General features: G+C 37.6%; 2 protein-coding genes and 1 long non-coding RNA gene across 4 annotated transcripts in view; 2 read left to right on the top strand and 1 right to left on the bottom strand.

Moving 5' to 3' along the window:
* LOC135780829 (uncharacterized) overlaps positions 1 to 21929 on the top strand; it is a 75134-nt gene that overhangs the window by 37586 nt on the left and 15619 nt on the right. The window contains exons 29-30 of the mRNA XM_073813404.1: positions 13693 to 14119; positions 14486 to 14671. Of these exons, the coding sequence (XP_073669505.1) occupies positions 13693 to 14119; positions 14486 to 14671 (613 nt within the window). The remainder of the gene's footprint in view (positions 1 to 13692; positions 14120 to 14485; positions 14672 to 21929) is intronic.
* On the top strand, positions 1026 to 5641 carry LOC141281503 (unconventional myosin-Va-like). Of its 2 annotated transcripts, none has more exons than XM_073813329.1 (12): positions 1026 to 1520; positions 1643 to 1723; positions 2093 to 2291; positions 2380 to 2473; positions 2686 to 2820; positions 2936 to 3090; positions 3226 to 3312; positions 3487 to 3637; positions 4183 to 4465; positions 4753 to 4927; positions 5022 to 5102; positions 5183 to 5641. In XM_073813329.1, the coding sequence occupies exons 1-12, from the start codon at positions 1492 to 1494 to the stop codon at positions 5333 to 5335; spliced, it is 1623 nt and encodes a 540-aa protein (XP_073669430.1). In that variant the 5' UTR covers positions 1026 to 1491; the 3' UTR covers positions 5336 to 5641. The 2 variants fall into 2 exon arrangements, with proteins under 2 accessions (XP_073669430.1, XP_073669429.1); XM_073813328.1 differs by having other exon boundaries at positions 1028 to 1520; positions 2674 to 2820.
* Positions 9080 to 10599, bottom strand: LOC135788121 (uncharacterized). Its single transcript, XR_012335862.1, has 2 exons — positions 10460 to 10599; positions 9080 to 9626 (listed from the first exon to the last, which is right to left on the bottom strand). It is a non-coding gene; the product is annotated as an uncharacterized lncRNA (long non-coding RNA).

The following is a 21929-nucleotide window of genomic DNA, read 5'->3' as shown; positions in this document are numbered from 1 at the left end:
GCTCAGAAATAGCTGAAGAAATTATTTAGAAAAAATTGAAGGTGCTCTTTGGTATAGGGTATACAAAACGTGAAGAAATGAATCCAAGGCACTCTTCGTATTCAAAAAATATTAAACCTGAAGAAGGCTATCTGTGCTGCTACGTGTGGGTTGCTGCCCAGTTTAATGTTTTTAATGTTATATAGCCATGACTAAATACAGGCTTTTTATTATATATTTTTTTAAATACGAAGAGTGCCTTGGATTCCCTTTTTTCACCTTTTTTTTCAGGGTTTAGGTTAATTCAGGACAAGGCCTTAGTTATTTCAAGATATCTAAGTAGTTTTTACAAACATACCTTACAAAAACATTGCATCTTGAGACAAAACAATGGCACTGCTATATGTTAAGATACGTTAGTACAAGGTGGTTTTAAATTAAGGCAGCTCAAACATGCATTTTAGTCTGAAACTAGGATAAGCCCTGTCCAGGAAACTGCCCCAAAGTGTTTTAATTTCCTTTACAATGTACCCTACTAGGGTTGCATAACGATTAATCGTGATTAATCTATTGCAGAATAAAGGTTTTTGTTTACATCATATACTGTATGTTTGTGAATGGTGTATAATAACTTACATGCATGTGTATATATGTAAGAAATGTTTACATGTATATACATTTGTATATTTATGTATAATTTATTTTATATATAAATGTAAATACTTAATACATAAATAAATAAAATAAAAAAAAAATATATATATATATATTTATATTTAATATATATATATATATATATATATATATATATATATATATATATATATATATATATATATATATTTATTTATTTATTTATTTATTTATTTATTTATTTATTTATTTATTTATTTATTTATTTATTTATTTATTTATTTTTTCTTAAAGGGGACATTTCACAAGACTTTTTTAAGATGTCAAATAATTCTTTGGCACCCCCAGAGTACATATGTGAAGTTTAGCTCAAAATATCATATAGATAATTTATTATAACATGATAAAATTGTCACTTTGTAGGTGTGTGCAAAAACGTTTTGGGTGTGTCCTTTAACATGCAAATGAGCAGTGCCGTGGTTGGAGATAAAGGGGCGGTATTATCCCCTTCTGACATCACGAGGGGAGCCAAATTTGAATGACCTATTTTTTTACATGCTTGTGGAGAATGGTTTACCAAAACTAAGTTCCTGGGTTGATCTTATTTACATTTTCTAGGTTGATAAAAGCACCGGGGACCCAATTATAGCACAAAGTCACATTTTCAGTATATGTCCCCTTTAAAATTAAACATGCATGTGTGCATATTTATATACACATAATTATTATTTGCAGTTCACACAAATGTATGATGTAAACAAAAACCTTTATTCTGCAATAGATTAATCACGATGAATTGTTATGCAACCCTATACCTTACCCTAATAGTAGGGTGTCAGTAGATATTCATGGGCCTATATAACTTTTCAGGAAACTGCAATGGAAGGAGATTCAGGTGACTCGAGCAGGTACAACATCTTTCATATTTTATTAATCTGTCATATGAGTTAAATTAAGATTTTAGATTTTATGTTGGAAGTCAGGCATGATGATGTTATTCAATCGTGACTCTCTCCTGTAACTCTTGCAGATCGCCCACATTTGATCTTCATGAGCTTAATGAGGATGGAGAACTCTGGATGGCTTATGAGAGCCTAAAGGAGACAAACAGGTGCAATCAAAAGACTAAATGTTCACACGCACTCACATATGACCCTGTATGAGAAGTCCAGACTTAAGTTTCATAATCTAATGTCTAGTTTAGGAGCATCAAAGTTTGATTTCACATTGATTTCAATCTTTGGCATGACCTTAAGATATCAAGGTTATATTTTCACAGATAGTTCTTTACATTATGTAGGACAATTTTTCATTCTATAGTGACAAACAGGTGTGAAAGTACAGTACCATGGTGTTTTTGATGCAGTGTAGTATTTTGGGAAAGTCTTACATCTTGTACTCATTACTTGAAATGGAAATAAGAATTTACCTGTGATTTATTCCTCATTCTTATTTCCTGTGATTCTCTCTCTTTCTACAGGTTACTGGAGTCACAGTTACAAACTCAGGGACAGACCCATGAGAAGGAAGTGGAGAGCTTGAGGGCGGAGCTTCAGCGGTTGAGGGCGGAGCTCGACCAGGAGCATCAGATGCTGTCGGACAGCCTGGAGCTTCCGCAAGATGCTCGGATACAAGCGAGCCTTCAGCACGAGATCAGTCGCCTCACGCAGCAAAATATGGTGGCCGTGCACACACAGACAGACAGTCGAGTTGACAATAATGATGAAGTTTTTTGTAATGCATTAAAATGATTTGTATGAATTATAGGAGCTCCTGGAGCAGATGGGGAAACAGGACAAAATGGTCCGCAAACTAAAGAAATACTTGAAAATCTACACAAAAAAGTTTGGGGATTCTGAAGGTAAACATTTGTCCTTCAACATCTCAAACGATTTCAATACTGGCAGTCAAAGATTTGAATGCACTTTTCTGTATTTATGTTTTTAGATATTCATTTGGCATTACATTTATGTTAATCATTTCCACTGTATTATTAATATATATAATACGATCACAGATTGTCAATACTGTAGTTTGTCCTGTATGTTTTGGTGATGACAGGTGTTCATATAGATCAGACCTCTCCAGAGAGTCGTGTGGGTGAGAGCGGTCGTACGGTCAGCATCGTTCGTAAAGAGAGGGACTTCCGGGGCATGCTGGAGTACAGGAGAGAAGACGAGAGCAAACTTTTCAAAATACTCATCACAGGTCATCTAAACATCACAAACACACACAAAACATGTATAACCCCAAACAGCCCTTCTGTTGTGTTTGTGTGTGTGTATCACTGTTCTCAGATCAGTCTTCTGAATGTATCCCCCAGAACTTAAACCCAGAGGTGTGGCGGTGAATCTGATCCCATGTCTGCCCGCTTACATTCTTTTCATGTGTCTGCGGCACGCCGACTACACCAACGATGACCAGCGGGTCTCCACCCTTCTGAACTCATCTATCAATTCAATCAAGAACGTGCTGAAGGTGCAAAACAGAGGAATGATTTCTATTTGTTGCAGAGATCTGAGAAGCCATTCAGAAACTCTAATCTTACGCTAATGAAAGCATTGTTGCTTTTTACTAAACATCTGAAAAACATGTTTTCGTCTGACTTTGCAGAAAAGGGGAGAATTTGAAACCATCTCGTTCTGGTTGGCAAACACCTGTCGATTATTACATTGCCTCAAGCAATACAGTGGAGAAGAGGTGAGCGTTATAAACTTGAGATTTGCAGTTTAGGCTTGTAACTCAAAGCGACTAACACAGTTTAGTCCACATGTGATTCAGTTAACAATGAGAACAGGGATTTGTTTTTTTGGCATGCATGTTTTATGCCCTTTTTGTTTTTACTGGATCCTGACGTTGTATTTTCATTTTCAGGCGTACACAAAGCACAACACGCCTCAGCAAAATGAACAGTGCCTGACAAACTTTGACCTGTCTGAGTACCTTCAGGTTTTGAGCGATCTGGTCATTCAGATCTACCAGCAGCTGATCAAGGTCACAGAAAATATTCTACAGCCCACGATCGGTGAGAGGCTCTGGTTATGATGATTAAGGGTGAAGTGATATTTTTTTGCATGTTAGTTTCCTTTAATTTGAGGTTTACATGGGTCCACCAGGTTTCTTTCTTTCTCGCACTGGTGGTGCAGGGCTGCAGACTGGACACACAGTTTACATTTGGGTTTAAAAAATTGCCACTGGGTCAGGTTTGCCTCGGTTCGGGTCTTTCTTTTGAAAAAAATATTAATGCACATCAGGTTTGGGTAAAAATTGATTTGAGGCCATTTTCAGCCGGGTACATTTCTTTGGACCTTGGAAGACCTCTTATTCATATGGAAATACAACTATAAGTAATATGGCATGAGGTAGGGGTGGGATTATTTATCTCAATGGCAAACGGGATTTACAAAATTCTGCAATTTTGTTTTTGCTAATATTGCAGAAATTGCACATAAATCAGAGTGTCGGTTTAAATTTCTTTTTGATTCTAGCTCCATCTCCTGGTTTTTCATAATGTATTTGCACATCTTTTTTCTCTCCCACTTTTTCTGTTTTTCATGGCCCTCATCTCAGCCCCAGCTATGTTGGAGCAGGAGACCATCCAGGGTGTGATGGGTGTCAAGCCCACCGGCATGAGAAAACGCACATCTAGTGTTCACGAGGAGACGTCTCACACACTGGAGTCTGTTTTAAAACAGCTGGATGTGTTTTATTACACACTGCTACAGCACGGCAATGACGGCGAGCTCGTGCGACGTGTCATCAAACAGCTTTTCTACATCATTTGCTGCGTCACGCTGAATAACCTGCTGCTGCGCAAAGACATGTGCTCCTGGAGTAAAGGCCTGCAGATTAGGTACTAAACACAACACAACTTAACAAAACTGTGTGTGACACGCTACTTTCCATGATTCATACTTGAGGATTTTGGGGTTCATTTTATTTATATAAAGTTATTTTTGGGGGGATTTTTTTCTCCTTGATGTTTAATTTGTGTTTGTCATGCTGGGAAGCTCCGCCCACAGTGACCCAGTATACACATTTAATATACAGTTGTGTGTAGCTTGATTTTAGACCCATATGTGATTTTGTGACTTCATGCTTTCATCTTGTATGCTTAAATCTCTCTCTCTCTCTCATCAGGTATAATGTTTGTCAGTTAGAGGAGTGGGCTATGGATAAAGACCTTCAGGGCAGTGGAGCTCGTGAGAGTTTGGAGCCTCTCATCCAGGCCGCTCAACTTCTGCAGATCAAAAAGAAAAGCCAAGATGATGCTGAGGCCATCTGTACCATGTGTACGGCTCTCACAACACAACAGGTGAGTGTGCGTGTGTGTGTGTGTGTAGATGCTTTCTGTACAGCCTCTCAAATGTTTTTCAGTACTGATGTGTGTCTGCTTCTCTCTGGGACAGATTGTGAAAATCCTCAGCTTGTACACACCAGTGAATGAGTTTGAGGAGAGAGTGACTATATCATTCATAAAGTCCATACAGGTGCGTCATTTACTGTTGCGTGTATATGTTGTTGCATGCATGTGGTTTGCATTACAAACTCATCTCTTTGTTCTCTCCAGATTTTATTAAAGCATCGTAAGGAATCTTCCCAGTTGCTGATGGACCCCAAGATCGTTTTTCCAGTGACTTTCCCCTTTAACCCTTCACCTGTAGCTCTGGAGACCATTCAGATACCCAGCAGCCTCAATCTGAACTTCCTCACACGGGTTTAAAAAGAGGCCAGTGGGGTCATACACAAACATACATGAAATAATAATCAGCTATAAAGACCAATGGTATTTAAGGTTTCAAACCAAAGCCTATGGATATCGTAGCAACACCATGAGGACACTGTAATATTTCAAAGGATTTCACTTAGAAACTTAAGGCACATTTAACTGTCTGTCTGTCATACAGTTATGAGACAAAATGGCTCATAAAGGTTGAAATGTTTTGTCATTGTTTCCCAATAAACTGTATGTCCAGTATTTATATGCTGCCTTTATATAAATAAAGTTTTGGTATTAATTTAATAGAAATTGAGTCTCTGTATTAGGATTCTTTTGTGGGGTTGAAAATTTTTTTCTATGTATTGAAACATTTTTGCCCCTGATCTTCAAAAATATCAAATATTTTACGTACAGCCTAAGAGTTTGTGAAACCAGTCACTATGAAATATGACGCCATAAGCATAAAAGATCTATCACACAAGTGTGAATTTATTAACTGAAATTTAATGACAACTTAACCAAACATTAAACTCAAAGGACTCAAAGTTGTAATCGGTGGTTTACTGTGTGACTGTATTTTCCACAAGTCAAGACAGGTTACAAATTATTTTACGGTGTGATGGGGTGCGAGAAGTAAATTTCAACAAAAAGTTTGGTTCATTTATATTTATTAATTCAGAGTGTCTTGTTGAGTGTCACATCCTTGTTGGCAAACGCTCATTCTAGCTGTCTGGTTTGGCTGTTTTTTTTTTAAATAAAGCTAAAGAAAGACAAGATTTTAACATCTAAAGTGGCGAATGTGTTTCGTATATCTGACTTTAAACATGGGCTGCGTCCAAAATCTCTAAAATGCTTCCTTTGGAGGAAGGCATCAAGGCATGTCAGAATTCTCCTGAGATACCTTCATCGTCATGTCCCATATCATGTTCTATGCGTGTGTGCCTGGTTGAGTAAAACTAAATAAAATGTAGGACTTTTAAAATTCAAGGACTTTTCAAGGAATTTCTAGGTCCAATACCCTCAAAATCAAGGACTAAATGTGGGGACACTTTTTAAGTAAGAGCAAGGTTACATTGTGTTACCTTTTATGATACATTGTTACAGTTCCCTTTCGAGGGAACTTGCGCTGCATCACTGCGGTGACACTTTGGGGATGCCTCCAGGGGTAAGTGCGTCTGAATGTGTATATCAAATTCAACCAATGGTGAGGCTTAACGACAAAGACAGGGTGACATGGGAGCCAGGAAGTATATAGTTATCAGAAATATTGCCCCCAGATTCACAAACTTTCAAGGATTTTAAGGACTGTGGAAACCCTGAAATTTGAAGTCGCAGATGAAGAGTTGCAAACTTGTAGATTTTTTTCTTTCCCTCAAATACAACACAACAGTTACACCTTCACAAATCCTTCAGTGCAGCTGCACAATTTCTATTTAACAAATCACCGATTAAGAAACTCAGACGCTCACTTTTTTTGCTATGCTGCAGTAAATTGGTGCAAAACCTACTTGAATGCCAGCATCAAAATATGTGAAGTCACACCCAATTTTGCACATTCGCTGCTACAAGTTTCAAACACTTTTTTTCGCTTGCACATGACAAGTTTCACATGCTCTCTCTTTTGCACCAAATAGGCTTGGTCAACTTTATACGGTGCCACAAGAACCGAGTTTCTTGGGGGCTGGACACACCAAAACTTTTAAACGCAGCTGAAAACGCCTTGAGGACGCCGAATGCCAGCTGTTTTTCAGCTGAGTGCCAGCTTTCTTCAGCTGAGCGCTTTGGTAGCTGTGATACTTCAGCTGCGAGCCGGTTGGTTGCTGTGGTAATGTCCTGCCCCTCCTCCACTGTGATTGGGCGGCCGTGTGAGAACTGACATTGACGAGCGGAGCTTTTCTCCCAAAGTTGAATCTCTTTCAACTCTCGACGCTCAGCGCCGAGCGCGGAAAAACAGCCGAGCGCCGGTTTTCAGCGCGTAAAAAACCCGCTAGCTGCTGGCTTATTTGAAAAACGCTGAGCTTCCATTGGAAACAATTGAAAACATGTGCCGGCCGCGGGCGTAAAAGTTTTGGTGTACACAACCCCTTAATCTGTGATTTGTAGGGATTGTGCAGCTGCACTGAAGCACAACCACAAATTACACGTTCACAGGTGTGCAGGTGTTTTGCACCAAATATACCTTCATAGCACTGCTTTAAAGGGTTAGTTCACCCAAAATGGAAAATTCAGTCATCATTTACTCACCCTAATGTTGTTACAAACCTGTATACATTTCTTTGTTCTGATAAACACAAAGGAAGATATTTTGAGAAATGTTTTTAACCAAACCATTCATGGACCCCATTTACTTCTTTATTATTTTTTTTCCTACTATGGAAGTGAATGGGGTCCACTAACGGTTTGGTTGCAAACATTCTTCAACATATCTTCCTCTGTGTTCATCAGAACAAATATATTTATGTGGGTTTTTAACAACATAAGAGTGAGTAAATGATAACAGAATTTTCATTTTTGGGTGAACTATCCCTTTAAGCCATCTGCGCAGCGCCACATAAAGTCAAACACACCTTTTGTTTAAGAGCAGTATGTGCATTAACCAAATCTATACACACACAATCATCATTTGGTGCGGTTTCCCGGACAGGGATTAGACTAGTCCTAGACTAAAATAAATGTAAGAGCTGTCCAAAAAAACTACCAGCACTGACACATCTTAAAATATATCAGTGCCCTTTGTTTTGCCTCAAAATGCAGACAAGTAATTTTTTTAGTAAGACATGTTTGTTAAAACTAGTTATATTTCATAATTAAGTCCGGAAAACCACCCCATAGTGTTCAACAGTGGATTAATAAACACATCCCAGAAGTACTTCAAACATAAGAAATTAAGGTTTTAAAATCAAACTATTTCAGCAAAACACACTCATTCTTGAGATCCTACATATATTTCATGACATGTGACTTTTTAAACTGCATTCTCGTGGAAAAACAAACTATAGAGTTAAATGAAAGAATTATAGCAGATATAATTTAATTATAAATAGATTATTTGATTTATTTTCAAGGTTTGTAAAAAAGACAGACTCAAGTTTTAATCACTATATATTGTTTTCATTTCTAAATAAACATTGATTTTGCTGGTCCTACTTTGAGCTTTTTAAATAATCTCTTTAATATAGAAAATTGCATATACATCACAATATGAGTTTACTTGCTATTAACATTTAATTTAAATATTTATTAACATTAATATTTTTATAAGTGTTGTGACATTTATATTCTATAGATCAACAAATTAATTATAATGTCAGAAATGCATTGATAAAAATCTACAAACATAAACAACACTGTCTAAATACTGTTTAACAGCAACATCATTAAAAACACAAGTACATTAGTTAATGGTTACATTATATTAGTTTCAAACAAACAAACAAACAAACAAACAAAAAACTCACACAATAATGCTTAATGGTTGTACTGGTTTACAAGCACAGTGTCACTTCTCATTACCAGTTGTCTCATATAAAATACACTTTTAAAAACCTTAAATTGCTTTTGCTGTATATGTATTAAGTTATATACGTACATACTGTAGTTGTCTTTAGTGGTGGAGTTTTTAGCGATTGCTTCTCTAAAGTTTTTGTTTCAAGTTTGATTTGTATTAACTTTATAAAGTAATGCTTTGGTAATTGAAAACAGAAATGAAATATCAATATGACAATATGACTATTTTATATGTTTATAAAACTATAAAGGTTATTAACATTCCAGCTTGTCTTGAGACTCAATTTGGTTGCTCTGCACTTCACCCGTCTGTTTAAATGGCAGGACAAACACTGTTTAAACTCTTACATATTTATGTACTGCCTGCTCTATTGGGGTTCAATGATGTTAGTTTTCTGTATCAGTTAAACTGAAACATAATGGAAGTAGATTAGTTTCAATTTCTTGGATGGATGGATTAAATCTTTATTACAGAATTAATGTTAAGTCAGGGACAATTCATTTAATTCATTTTATGTGTTACTTCTTTTATGAATAACAGCATTACAGTATCTTTTTTTGTCTTCTCATTTATTCTGTTTATCTCTTCTCAATAAAGTTAAGATCCTGGCTGGGTTCTTTGTTCTTTTGGTTCCTAAATGTTCCTCAGGCTCAGAAGTGGAGTGTGAAGATCCATCGGTAAAGTTGATAAATTTGTCGTTAGAGCATGTTGATGCAGCGAGTGATATGGATGAACCATAACCAGAACTCATCACAGAGACTGTTTCAGACATCTCATCTCCTCTCACTGAAAATAATGATCAAGAAAGAAGACTGTTAGATAGTTTGAGAACTTTTAGGAACAAATACTTATTTTCTGTTTTATTAATAATATAAGTAAGACTTGCGTTTAACACAAAATACTTTAAAAATGCAGCTTTTATTAAAAGGTACACTGTCAAAAATATATGTACAAAAGCTGTCACTGGGGCATTACCCTTTAGAAACGTCCTAATATTTACCATATAGCTACAAATATGTTCTTTTTAGGTACCAATACGTATCTTTGAACTACCGATATGCCGCCACAGTTAACACACATGCACAACAAGCATCCACTTCTCACTGATCTGACTTCAGGTAACCACAGTGTTACAACATCACTGTGGTGACTTAAACTCACAATGTTTTTATATGTTGCCTTAACATTTAATATTAGCTATTTTTGTAACATTTAAACTTGCGCCAGTAAATCTTGATGCTTTTAATTTATAACATTATACAGTTAAGTAATCTCAAACAAGTGCTTTATCAAATTCATTTTTATATGCAAACACATATTTTATGACACTGATTTAATTGTTAACAGCACTATATAGTATCTTATTATTCTAAATAAACATATTTACTACATGTAATAATTTGACATGGACTGATGTACTTATAAACAAATATTATAAATAAGTAAATAAAAGATGTGTTACTGTACGTAACTTTTTCAAATAAACATTTATGAACTTGGTGCCCTAATTTTTCACTTGAGTACCTGCCCTTCAAAACTCTTTCAGTATATCAATGTGAACATTATTCAAAATATTTTATTTGGTGGTATAAATAGTGAGTGAACAAAAATGCCCTCACCTGATAGAGATCTGACAGAACCGTAAGCAGAACTCATCAGAGAGACTGTATCAAACATCTCATCTTCAGCCACTGGAAATAATGATCAAGAAAAGAAGATTGTAAGATAGTATAAGAACATTTTTATATTTAGAAACTATAAAAACAATTATTTCCTGCTTAAAAGTATTCATAAGAGAATTGTAAAAAGCATAAATTAAAGGCATCATTCATATCATAAATGTTTTTACAATTTCACTTTTCCCTAAGAAGAGTTTTAAATATTTTAAATATAAACCTGATAAATGGGAAAAAGCTGTTGTGCGATAGACTGTACTAACAGATTAACAAGACTTCGGATCATTTTACAGACTGCCAAAAACGCCGAAAGGAGAAGTAAATGCAACAACCACGGACCACAGGTGGGTTGACAAGCTGCTAGGGTCACTATCAAGCAGAGGTTTTACTTTCTACTTAAAAGTTTTTTTCAAGTATTTGTATTTTATCCGTGTTTTTCTTTGGAGAACATACCATTCCAAAGCATATAATCACCTTTTTTTTTTCTCTATTACATTTCATAAATACAAGTTTTTGTTTTACATTTAATATTTAAGTAATGTACGTAGAAAAGTGATGTCAATGCATACCCTCTATTTGACGACTTTGCCTCACGAAGGTGGAAATGAGAAAAGGGTCCATTATTAAAAAAGGGTATTTCAGACCTATAGACCGATTGCTTTGTTCTGAAACCGGGGGTTAAATGGCTACATTGTTGCAATTTCATCTTGGTTTGGTTCGCATTCACAAGGCAATGTTTCCAAAACGTACCAGACTTTGTTAATAGTCACATGCAAGTAAACTCTCCTTTAATTTGTCAGTGCATCTGTTTATTTTCCGCTCAGCGTTGTCCGTCAAGATTGACAGACAGCAGTTCTACGAGATTATTGTGTGGCTTGTTTGGTAACTGCGGCTATATTACTTTATTATTGGGAGCAGGAATCAAATGTAGCTGGGACAACATTCTTACCATGTATCTATTTAGGAGAAGAGCAATTAGAAGACATTTCATAAGGAACAGGTGCACTTTGGTTTTCAATGACATTCTCACCAGAATTCCTCACCAAAGAACTATCAGGTATATTCATGGTTAATAAAGCAATAAGACCGCCTGTTCGTTGGTCTGTTGTGTTGGATTGCTTTCACACTTATACTGAACCGCTCCAGAGTTCATTTGCATTAGGGACAAGACCACCTCATTCAGGGGGTCACGAAGCAGTGGTTTGGTGGGGATCTAAGCGCAATTGCTGTGTTTACATATGCCTAAATTAATCAAACCAAGGGAGACAAAGCACCAAGTTCCCAAACAAAGGCTCAACCCTTAGACTTTAAAAGCACTGGTGCTTAGCAGTTAGCAAATGTGAAATGACAAACATCTTGTTAATGAATGTTTAATTAAAGCAACACTAAAGAGTTATTGCTCTTTGCTCCCCCTACAGGTTAGACGCGTAATTGTTCATTAGCACTGTCGTAAATACTGCAGCATAGCTGGCTCTGATTGGATTGTAGGTCTGCCGTAAAGCAAGTTTTTGTAGTTTTCACTCGAACTACAGGACGACTACCCCAGGGGTTTTCAAAGTGGGGGCGCAAGGGGGGCCGCAGCAAATTGGAAGAGCAAAAAAAATTATATACCAGTAAGTATTTTTAAAATAAAAAAAAATTATATTATTATGCGTATTTTTATGAAATAGCATTATAATAATTTGTCGATATCTGAACATTAAACTTTTAATGCTAATCATTCTGATTGGCTGGGTAAACCATCACGTAACCTGTCAATGTAGCCTTGGTAACAACCGCCAAAACTCAGCTATTCAGCTATTTATTAATTTAACGTTAGTAAAAAATGTCAAAACTTTATCAAAATGGATAGATTTTTAAAAAGAAAAACTGACGAGCCAGCTATCGAAACGTCAGGTACAAAAAATCAGAAAACAAACTCCCGGCCGAGTAAGACTCGTAGGTATGAGGCAGCATACATAAAGTATGGATTTACCGTCACGCAGAAGAACGGACACGAGTGCCCCAAATGCGTTCTTTGCTGCGAAATCCTCTCCAACGAATGCTTAAAACCATCAAAACTTCAACGTCACCTGAACCAGAAGCATCCAGCAGAGGCCGAAAAACCAATTGACTTTTTTAAAAGAAAGGAAGAACATTTGACCAGGCAGTCAGCGACATTTGTGCGGCAAGCTACTGTCCCTGAGAGAGCACTGAGGGCATCGTTTTGGGTTTCCTTTCACATTGCGCGAGCTAGAAACCGCACACAATTGGGGAGGATTTGATACTACCAGCTACCAAAGACATTGTTAAAGAGCTTCTGGGTGAGGATGCTGCCAAGCAAATTGACGCCGTACCGCTCTCTGATAGAGTTGTGACGTTCGCGAACGAACCGATTCTTTTGAACGGCTCATAAACATGAACGTAGGGAGCCGAGTCGCGGCTGGAGGGAGCCGTTCTTTCTGTCGTCCTATTTTTCCTATGCATGTTTCACACAGATGCACACAAATTATCTCTTCCGCGAGACAGAACAGTTATAGCGGGAGGGGCTCACCCAGCGCAGGGGTGCTACTTGCTAACAACATGAATCATACTTTGTTATTGTTCATTTAAGACTTGAAGGGGCTGATGTCCTATTTAAAGTTTACAGTAGTAATAGTAGTAATAGTGGACTGTATGTAGACATTTTATTTATTATTATTTGTGGAATTGTAGTAAAAGCAGTTTTGCACAGAAATTAATTGCAACCAGCTTTGTTTTTAATGTTTATTTGTGAGTAGGTATTGTATGAATAACACAAGTCAACGTATACAACCACTTTGTACTAAAGGTAAATCCAAAATAGTGATCTCACTGTCTAAGCAGAGGGATGTTGTGCAACCCTATGGAATATAGTCCACACATGAAAAATGAGGTAATAATCAATATTTCACAATAACTCAAACTCAGATATTGGTGTGTGTGATATCTGAGTTTTAATTATTTTACTACAAATATCACCTCATCATTCCTAACAGTGATTTTTCCAGGATAAACTGAGATGCTCCCAAGCTGGCTTCTTAAAATGGACTAAATTTAAAAAGAGCCAAAAGAGCCATTCTTTTGAACGGCTCTTTGAAAGGAACGGATCGCCAAGATCCGGATCCCCTCAAAGAGCCATAAATCCCATCACTACTCTCTGATAACACGGTGAGCAGACGTATTGGCGATGGCGACATGGCTGAGGATATGTCTGCTCAACTGTTGGACCAGGTGAGAGCTAGCGAATTTTTTGCACTGCAGCTAGATGAAAGTACTGATGTCGCTAATGCTGCCGAGTTGCTTGTGTACATAAGATTCATTTTCCAAGAAATGTTCGTCGAGGAATTACTGTTTTGCAAAGCACTTGAAAGTAGAACCTCCGGGAAAGACATTTTTCAAGTGCTGGACGAATATATTAATTCAAATGGACTTGACTGGTCTCGTTGCGTGGGTGTGTGTTCTGATGGGGCCGCGGCTATGACTGGGAAGAACAGTGGGGTGACGGCTCTCATCAAACAGAAGGCCCCGAATGCCGCGTTCACGCACTGTATGCTCCATCGAGAAGCACTGGTGGCTAAACGGTTGGATGATGAGCTTAATCAGGTACTACAGGACATAATACAAGTAGTAAACTTCATCAAAGCACGCCCCTTGAAACACAGGCTATTTGCTCTTCTGTGTAAAGAAATGGGAGCCCGTTTTGATGGAGTGCTGCTTCACTCAAACGTACGCTGGCTTTCACGGGGGGCAGTTTTGAGCCGTGTGTATGAATTGCGGAGTGAGGTCGCAGAATTTCTCTTGTCTGAAAAACATCAGCTGGCTGACCGTTTTAAAAATGAAGCCTGGATTCTCAAACTTGCATATATGGCTGACATTTTTTCTCATCTGAATGTGCTTAACCAAAGCATGCAAGGGCGTGACACATACATAGTGCATATGCAAGACAAAGTGCGTGCTTTTTCCCTGAAGATTACGCTGTGGTCAAACAAGCTCAAGGAGGGAATTACAGAAATGTTCCCACTATTACACCAAGAGCCGCTGTCATCTGGTGGTGAGATGGACACCATTTCTCCACTGATACAATCCCACCTAGAGCACCTCCAGGGATATTTCAGAGACTATTTCCCTGACCTTGACAGCACCCATCTAAACTGGGTAAGAAACCCATTTGCCCCTGATGTAGGATCTTGTCTGGACTTAAAATCACAGGAGGAGCTGATTGAGATGATTTCTTCATGGGATTTAAAAATGAAATTTGAGACTCTTTCCCTCTCTAACTACTGGATGTATGTAAAAAAAGACTTTCCCATCCTAGCTGAGAGTGCTCTGAAATGCCTTCTTCCTTTTGCAACCACTTATTTGTGCGAGTCCGGCTTTTCAACTTTAAAAGTACTTAAAACAAAACACAGAGCACGTCTAAATGTGGAGAGTGACATGCGTGTTGCACTGACAGACATGAAGCCCAGGCTTGACAAACTGTGTAGGAGCCACCAGGCCCACCCATCCCATTAATATGCTCTCTCTCTCTCTCTCTCTCTCTCTCTCTCTCTCTCTCTCTCTCTCTCTCTCTCTCTCACACACACACACACACACACACACACACACACACACACACACACACACACATACTGGTTTTTGTGATTTACAAGGACACTTCAGCCCAAACCAGTTTTTTGCTGAATTAGGGGGACACCCCTTTCCACTTGCTCTACAGTGATGTGGAGGATATCAAAAATTTTATTTTGAGCCATACAACACAGATTTCACTTCAAAGTTTGTTTACACACAACACAATGTATAATATAGCAACCAGACAAAATACGCATTTATGAGGACATTTGATAATTAGATGGAAGCCACACCCATGACAAATGTTATTATGAGGACAGTGATTATGAACACACACACACATGACTTTAAAGTGTATTACAGGGTCCAACGTGAATTAATGGGACATATCTTAACACAAACACAAAAGTGATGGCAGTGTGCATTAAAGGGACACAACTGATTTACAAGGACAAATGATTAAACACAAACACAAAAGTGATGGGAGTGTGTATTAAAGGGACACAACTGAGTTATAAGGACAAATGATTAAACACAAACACAAAAGTGATGGGAGTGTGCATTAAAGGGACACAACTGATTTATAAGGACAAATGATTAAACACAAACACAAAAGTGATGGCAGTGTGTATTAAAGGGACACAACTGAGTTATAAGGACAATAGATTAAACACAAACACAAAAGTGATGGCAGTGTGTATTAAAGGGACACAACTGAGTTATAAGGACAATCGATTAAACACAAACACAAAAGTGATGGCAGTGTGTATTAAAGGGACACAACTGATTTATAAGGACAATCGATTAAACACAAACACAAAAGTGAAGGCAGTGTGTATTAAAGGGACACAACTGAGTTATAAGGACAATCGATTAAACACAAACACAAAAGTGATAGCAGTGTGTATTAAAGGGACACAACTGAGTTATAAGGACAATCGATTAAACACAAACACAAAAGTGATAGCAGTGTGTATTAAAGGGACACAACTGATCTATAAGGACATTAGACTCAGCACACAGTAACATTAACATTATAACCTTTCATAAACATACAGTAAAAAACAGCAGTAAACACTGTTAAAACCACAATAAAAGGTTCATGACATATGGGCTTTTAATTTTTTATGTTCACCAAGTTTTTATGTTACTACAGTTTTTGCATAGAAAACGTGCAAAATTAAGTAATTTATGACCTTTTGCACCCTGTTTCTAGTGATAGAAATGGCAAAATATGTGTTCAAGTGTGACAATGTCACACAAGAAACATGTTGTACCGCTCATCTTATACAGTATATTGTGATTTTATGTATATTTGAGTTTTAATAGGTTTTACATGTTTTCATTTATTCTATTTTATTCCGTTAGCTATTTTGTTTTATGTCTTTTGGGCTTATTTAAACAAGAATTCTGACCCTCAAAGACCTGTTAGTCTGGCTTTAAAATGTCCACCTCCACTCCATTTATTATCCTACATTAGATGCACCTGTTAGCTGCATAAAGACACCTGTCCACCCCATACAATCAGTAAGAATCCAACTACTAACATGGCCAAGACCAAAGAGCTTTCCAAAGACAGAGACAAAATTGTACTGGAAAGGGCAACGGGGAAATTGCCAAGCTGCTTGGTAAAAAAAGGTCCACTGTTGGAGCAATCATTAGAAAATGGAAGAAGCTAAACATGACTGTTAATCTCCCTCGGACTGGGGCTCCATGCAAGATCTCACCTTGTGGGGTCTCAATGATCCTAAGGTGAGAAATCAGCCCAGAACTACATGGGAGGAGCTGGTCAATGACCTGAAAAGAGCTGAGACCACCATTTCCAAGTTTACTGTTGGTAATACACTAAGACATCATGGTTTGAAATCATGCATGGCACGGAAGGTTCCCCTGCTTAAACCAGCATATGTCCAGGCCCGTCTTAAGTTTGCCAATGACCATTTGGATGATCCAGAGGAGACATGGGAGAAAGTCATGTGGTCAGATGAGACCAAAATATAACTTTTTGGTCATAATTCCACTAAACGTGTTCGAAGGAAGAAGAATGATGAGTACCATCCCAAGAACACCATCCCTACTGTGAAGCATGGGGGTGGTATTATCATGCTTTTGGACAATTTCAGACCCCCCCATGATTTACTCCATAAATACTTATTTTCCTCATATACAATATATATACAATGGAGTGATGAGGGTGATGACTGTCAGGTGAAGAAGATATATACCGTGGCCAGCGTCATCACAGCTGCCACAACGACTTCAGGATCCAGTTCTGAGGGTGCTGGGCTAAGTTTGGGGTAGACAGTGAGTGCTGGGCTGAGTTCAGGGAAGCCAGGAGAATGAGCGCTTAAGAGATAAATTGCATAGATGGGGAGAAATCATCATGAATATATGATCATCCAGCCCCACCTTAAAACACGCATTAGGGATGGCATCACCCCAGCTTTCCAGATGAGCCAACTCCATGATCTCAGCTACATATTCCTCCAGAGGCAATCCATTTTGCTGAAGGTGAAGAAGCAAGTAGTCCTCTGGAGAATCAATTTTATAAGGTCTGTTCTGTTACGGTTTAGTGGTGGATGATGACGAAGAAGATGAGGATAAATATAAACAAGAACTTCAATATACATTCCCTATGAAATAAACAATAAATCTACATCACAATAACGCAACTTAAACGAGAAAGGACAATGACTAAAAAACAACAGGGTATATATACACAATGGAGTGATGAGTGTGATGACTGGTCAGGTGAAGAGGATTGAAGATGATGATCAAGTGAGGGAGAGTGGAGGATGATGGGAAATTGAGTTCTTAGAGAGATAACTGGGAAAACAAAGGAAAACAGGCAGGCTGACAAAACGGGACTGTAACACACTTAACTCTGATTACAAATTATATTAAGTGAGTATTTAGTAAATGCAAGTGTCTCTTTTATCATAAACCCTTATGTGATGCGATGCACATAGGTTCACATGACGCACAGAACACGTATTTTGACATGACAAGCCACATATATGATGGAAAAGCCGCCACTGGAAAGGGTATTTCTGTTTTCACCTTAAGACTTCAGTGTAACCACCCACTTCAGGTGTTTGACAGGATCAGTCTGATTGACAGACTACATCTTTTAAAGAGTTAGTTCACTACAAAATGTAAATGTTGTCATTAATTACTCTCCCTCATACCATTCCACACCCATAACACCTTCATTCATCTTCAGAACACAAATGAAGATATGTAACACAACTATTAGGTTCAAAGCTCATAAAGAACTTATTGTACGAGCTGTATTACAGGCTGCTGGGATCAGAATGATGACATTAAAGTCTACAGGTTCCCTCAATGCAGACAGACCTTCACCACAAGACCTGTTTTAGGTAAAAACGCGGTGCTGAGTGAAGTGGTGGAGAAACTGAGGACTAAACCACAAGCTGAATATGCTGGATCCGAAACATGTGACATTTGTACTGGGAAAAAAAGTATCCTGTCTGGTGTGTCTGGAATCATACTGTTAGAAAAATTCATCGAGTTTCACTCCAGTAAGCGACACAAAATAAGCGATGACACTGAACGTCCTTAGATGAGCTGCCCTTTAACACGATAAAATCTAAAGTAAATTCTACATTGTATCAGAAGTTGCTTGAAGAACAAGTGAGACCACCTGTCAAAAATGTTTTACCTGAAGTGGAACTGGACCTTGGAACATGACAATGACCCAAAACATAACAAATCCACCAAGGACTGGCTGCAAACTGGCAAAGTGAAAATCCCAGATCCTAAAACCTATTGAGGTCCTGTGGGGGGATTTAAAATGGACTGTATTGCAAGAAACTTCTTAAAGGGTGATGAAGGTCATTAATGATGTTATGATGCGCTAAAAGTTGTATATGTGTTGCAAATCACTTAAAACAATAATAGCTGTCACAAATGATATTACAAAGTGGAAACTAGTTATTTTTGCATTAATTGAGGCCATATTGTTTATCCTGTTTGAAAAGTTAAGTTAAAGCCATGTCACAACGTGAAGTTTGGGTGCATGCTGCTGGTTTGTGGTGGCCTACAAACATACACAGAAAATATGGTTGTAAGGAACATTTCTTTACCAGACAGTTTTGTGAATTGGTATTGAGTGCAATCCAGTTCCACATATCTTCATCTTTTAAAGACACCATACAGGTTAGTTTGTATTAATACACTGTTTAGTATTATAAGTGTTTTCAATACGTCAGCATTTATATGCAAGATAAACTTTGAATAGTTATTTTTTATAGTTATTACTTCTATATACGCTTCATTAGGTTCATATTCACGTTCTCCTGTATGCACATGATGGTCTAACGGCTCAAACTTATAAGGAAGTTAACCTGCACTGTCATCTATCGGATCATACTGTGATTCAGGGAATTCTGGTGCCACTTTAGCTGCTACTCTTGGCATCACTATCCAACTTGCCAATCTGTGTGTGTGTGTTGTACTTATTTACTTAATGTAACTCCCCTTGATGCAATTGCCACCTTTTCTCCATGCTCTACTCTCCCATCTTACCCCCAGATAACAGCCGCTTTTTAAAAAGTTTTTCAAATCCTGTCCCAATTACAATGTAAAATTCCAGTGCAAAGTAGTGGCTTAACAGAAAAATGAACAGTTTCACTTCTACTCTTTGATCTATCACATTATATTGCATTTTAACACAACTCAATGCTATTTTACATATTATATGTTCTGTTGTCAGACATAAAACGAGTAGCCTATAAAATAGTGACTAAACACGACCCATTACACCTCGTGTTTAATCCAACCAGCTGTTCCTTTAACTGCTGCTAAAATCCTGATTTAGATATGCAACATTGTCTGACAAAATCACCATACATTTACATTGTAGCTTTACTGCTGTTGCTCTTAATTATAATTAATAATCATAATTGTTGTTGTGTTTTGAGCCATTTTTTGATTTTAAATGCGAGTGATATAGCGCAGACAATTCGGTGCAAATTCAGAAATATAAGAGAATACACTGTTGTTGTTGTTACACAGACTTCAGAACACGTGCACGGGCACTAGTGCGACAGCACTAGACTTCACAATTTAATCATAGCGTGTGTGTGTGGCACAAGTAGAAGCACACTATGTCATGATTCTCAGGGAACACAGAATACAGGAGCAGACTGATGAAACACAACACTATTTAAATAGAATTTAAATAGAATTTAAAAATGTAAAAGAAAAAAGACCCGCAAGAAGTAAAAACAACACGGAACCAGTAAACAACAATAAACAGACTAGGTAAAACAAACAATAAACTTGACAATGACTTAACTAGACTTAGATTAGACTTAAACACTAGGACTTACTTGGCACAGAGTACAAAACTAACCGGCACAAGCAAACAAAAGGGCATTAAATAAGGAGCAAATCAAGAGGGCAATCATGAAACAATAATAAGATAATTAACGAGGAGACGGGGGTCAGGGTAAGGAAATAAGACAAGGAAGCACACAGGAGGTGATTCTTAATGTTTAACTCCGCGTTCCTCCGTGTACTTTCTTTTTTGCGCAAACGTCAACAGTCACGGCTGTTACTGACAGAGAAGACACCTGATCGAGTTCATCATGACTTAACGAAAGGTTAGCAGTAGTGTTTCCCACACATACCCGTTTTCTTGGTCTGAGTCTGTGTGCAAGCTCTCTCCCTCCCCTATGATACAGTATGCTTGTGCACGTGTTCTATAGTCGTAACATAGCAACAGTGTATTCTCTAATTTTTCTAAATTTAATATATGACGTCACATATATGCTAATAGGCGTGTCACGTCATCACCGCCACAGTCTCTCAAAATTCTGTGGGAAACACTGAATGCTAAAGAGGAGCATCGCATGGCCTCTGAAGGAAGTGACTCAGTGTTTCCGCTATATACATTCAACCGTGGCGGCCCGCCACGCCTAAAACATCCCCGCCACGCCTGCGGTTGTGGATAGAAGGGATACAGCAAACGAAATCTCGCCGGATGAGCACTGTTTAATCCTAATCCTTCACCCAAACCCAACTCTAAACACAACATTTCACAGGATTGTATGATGTATGTGTATCTCATGTAGCCAGAGCCGCTGTTTTCATCCTAAAAATCCTACCTCCAAATCTAATCCTAAACTTTTTGGCATTTTCTGTATCCCTTCTAGACAAAACCCGCGGCGGAAGCTCGCAAAATAAATAAAACTATACCGAAATGTCCGCCCAGCAAGAAAGAAAAAAAAAATCCTTCTGGATTCGCGTTGTTCACTCATTTATAAATAAATCTCCTAAAATATCATAATTTCCCCCATGGGTTTAGTTTCATGCACAAATAGATTTAAATCAACGGATGATGATTAGGCTACGTCTCTGTTTTGAGAAATAATAATAAAATAAATAAGTCTACACGAAATATGTTATAATTATCAGATTGACAAAACGAATAAAAAAGTATTTGAGTTTCTGTTCTTTTTTTGTGATGCGCTGTTAAACCAAAGCAGCAGAAAACACGTCATGTTTTTAATGATTTTAAATAAGCACAGGGTTTTCTCCTTATTGTGAGTTTACATAAATAAAAATACACAATTTACAGATTCGAATTTTATTTTACTTTTATCTGTCTGGCAATAAATTAAGGGTAATTTAAGTTGCAAGGTCATCACGCGTATGCTGTTCACAGGCGCATATACACGGACGCAGCGCGGGGCTGCGAGAAATGACATGATTAAACTTTCGATTTAACATATTACGAGTTTTTTGGACATTCATTTGTAATCACTGTACTCATATTATCAACTTATCTGGCCATTAGTTATTCAGAATATAGGCTATA

The sequence above is a fragment of the Paramisgurnus dabryanus genome, chromosome 23, assembly GCF_030506205.2.
Source record: "Paramisgurnus dabryanus chromosome 23, PD_genome_1.1, whole genome shotgun sequence".
Lineage (NCBI taxonomy): Eukaryota > Metazoa > Chordata > Actinopteri > Cypriniformes > Cobitidae > Paramisgurnus > Paramisgurnus dabryanus.
The sequence above is the reverse complement of the archived record's forward strand: the minus strand, read 5'-3'. Positions and strand labels throughout refer to the sequence as shown.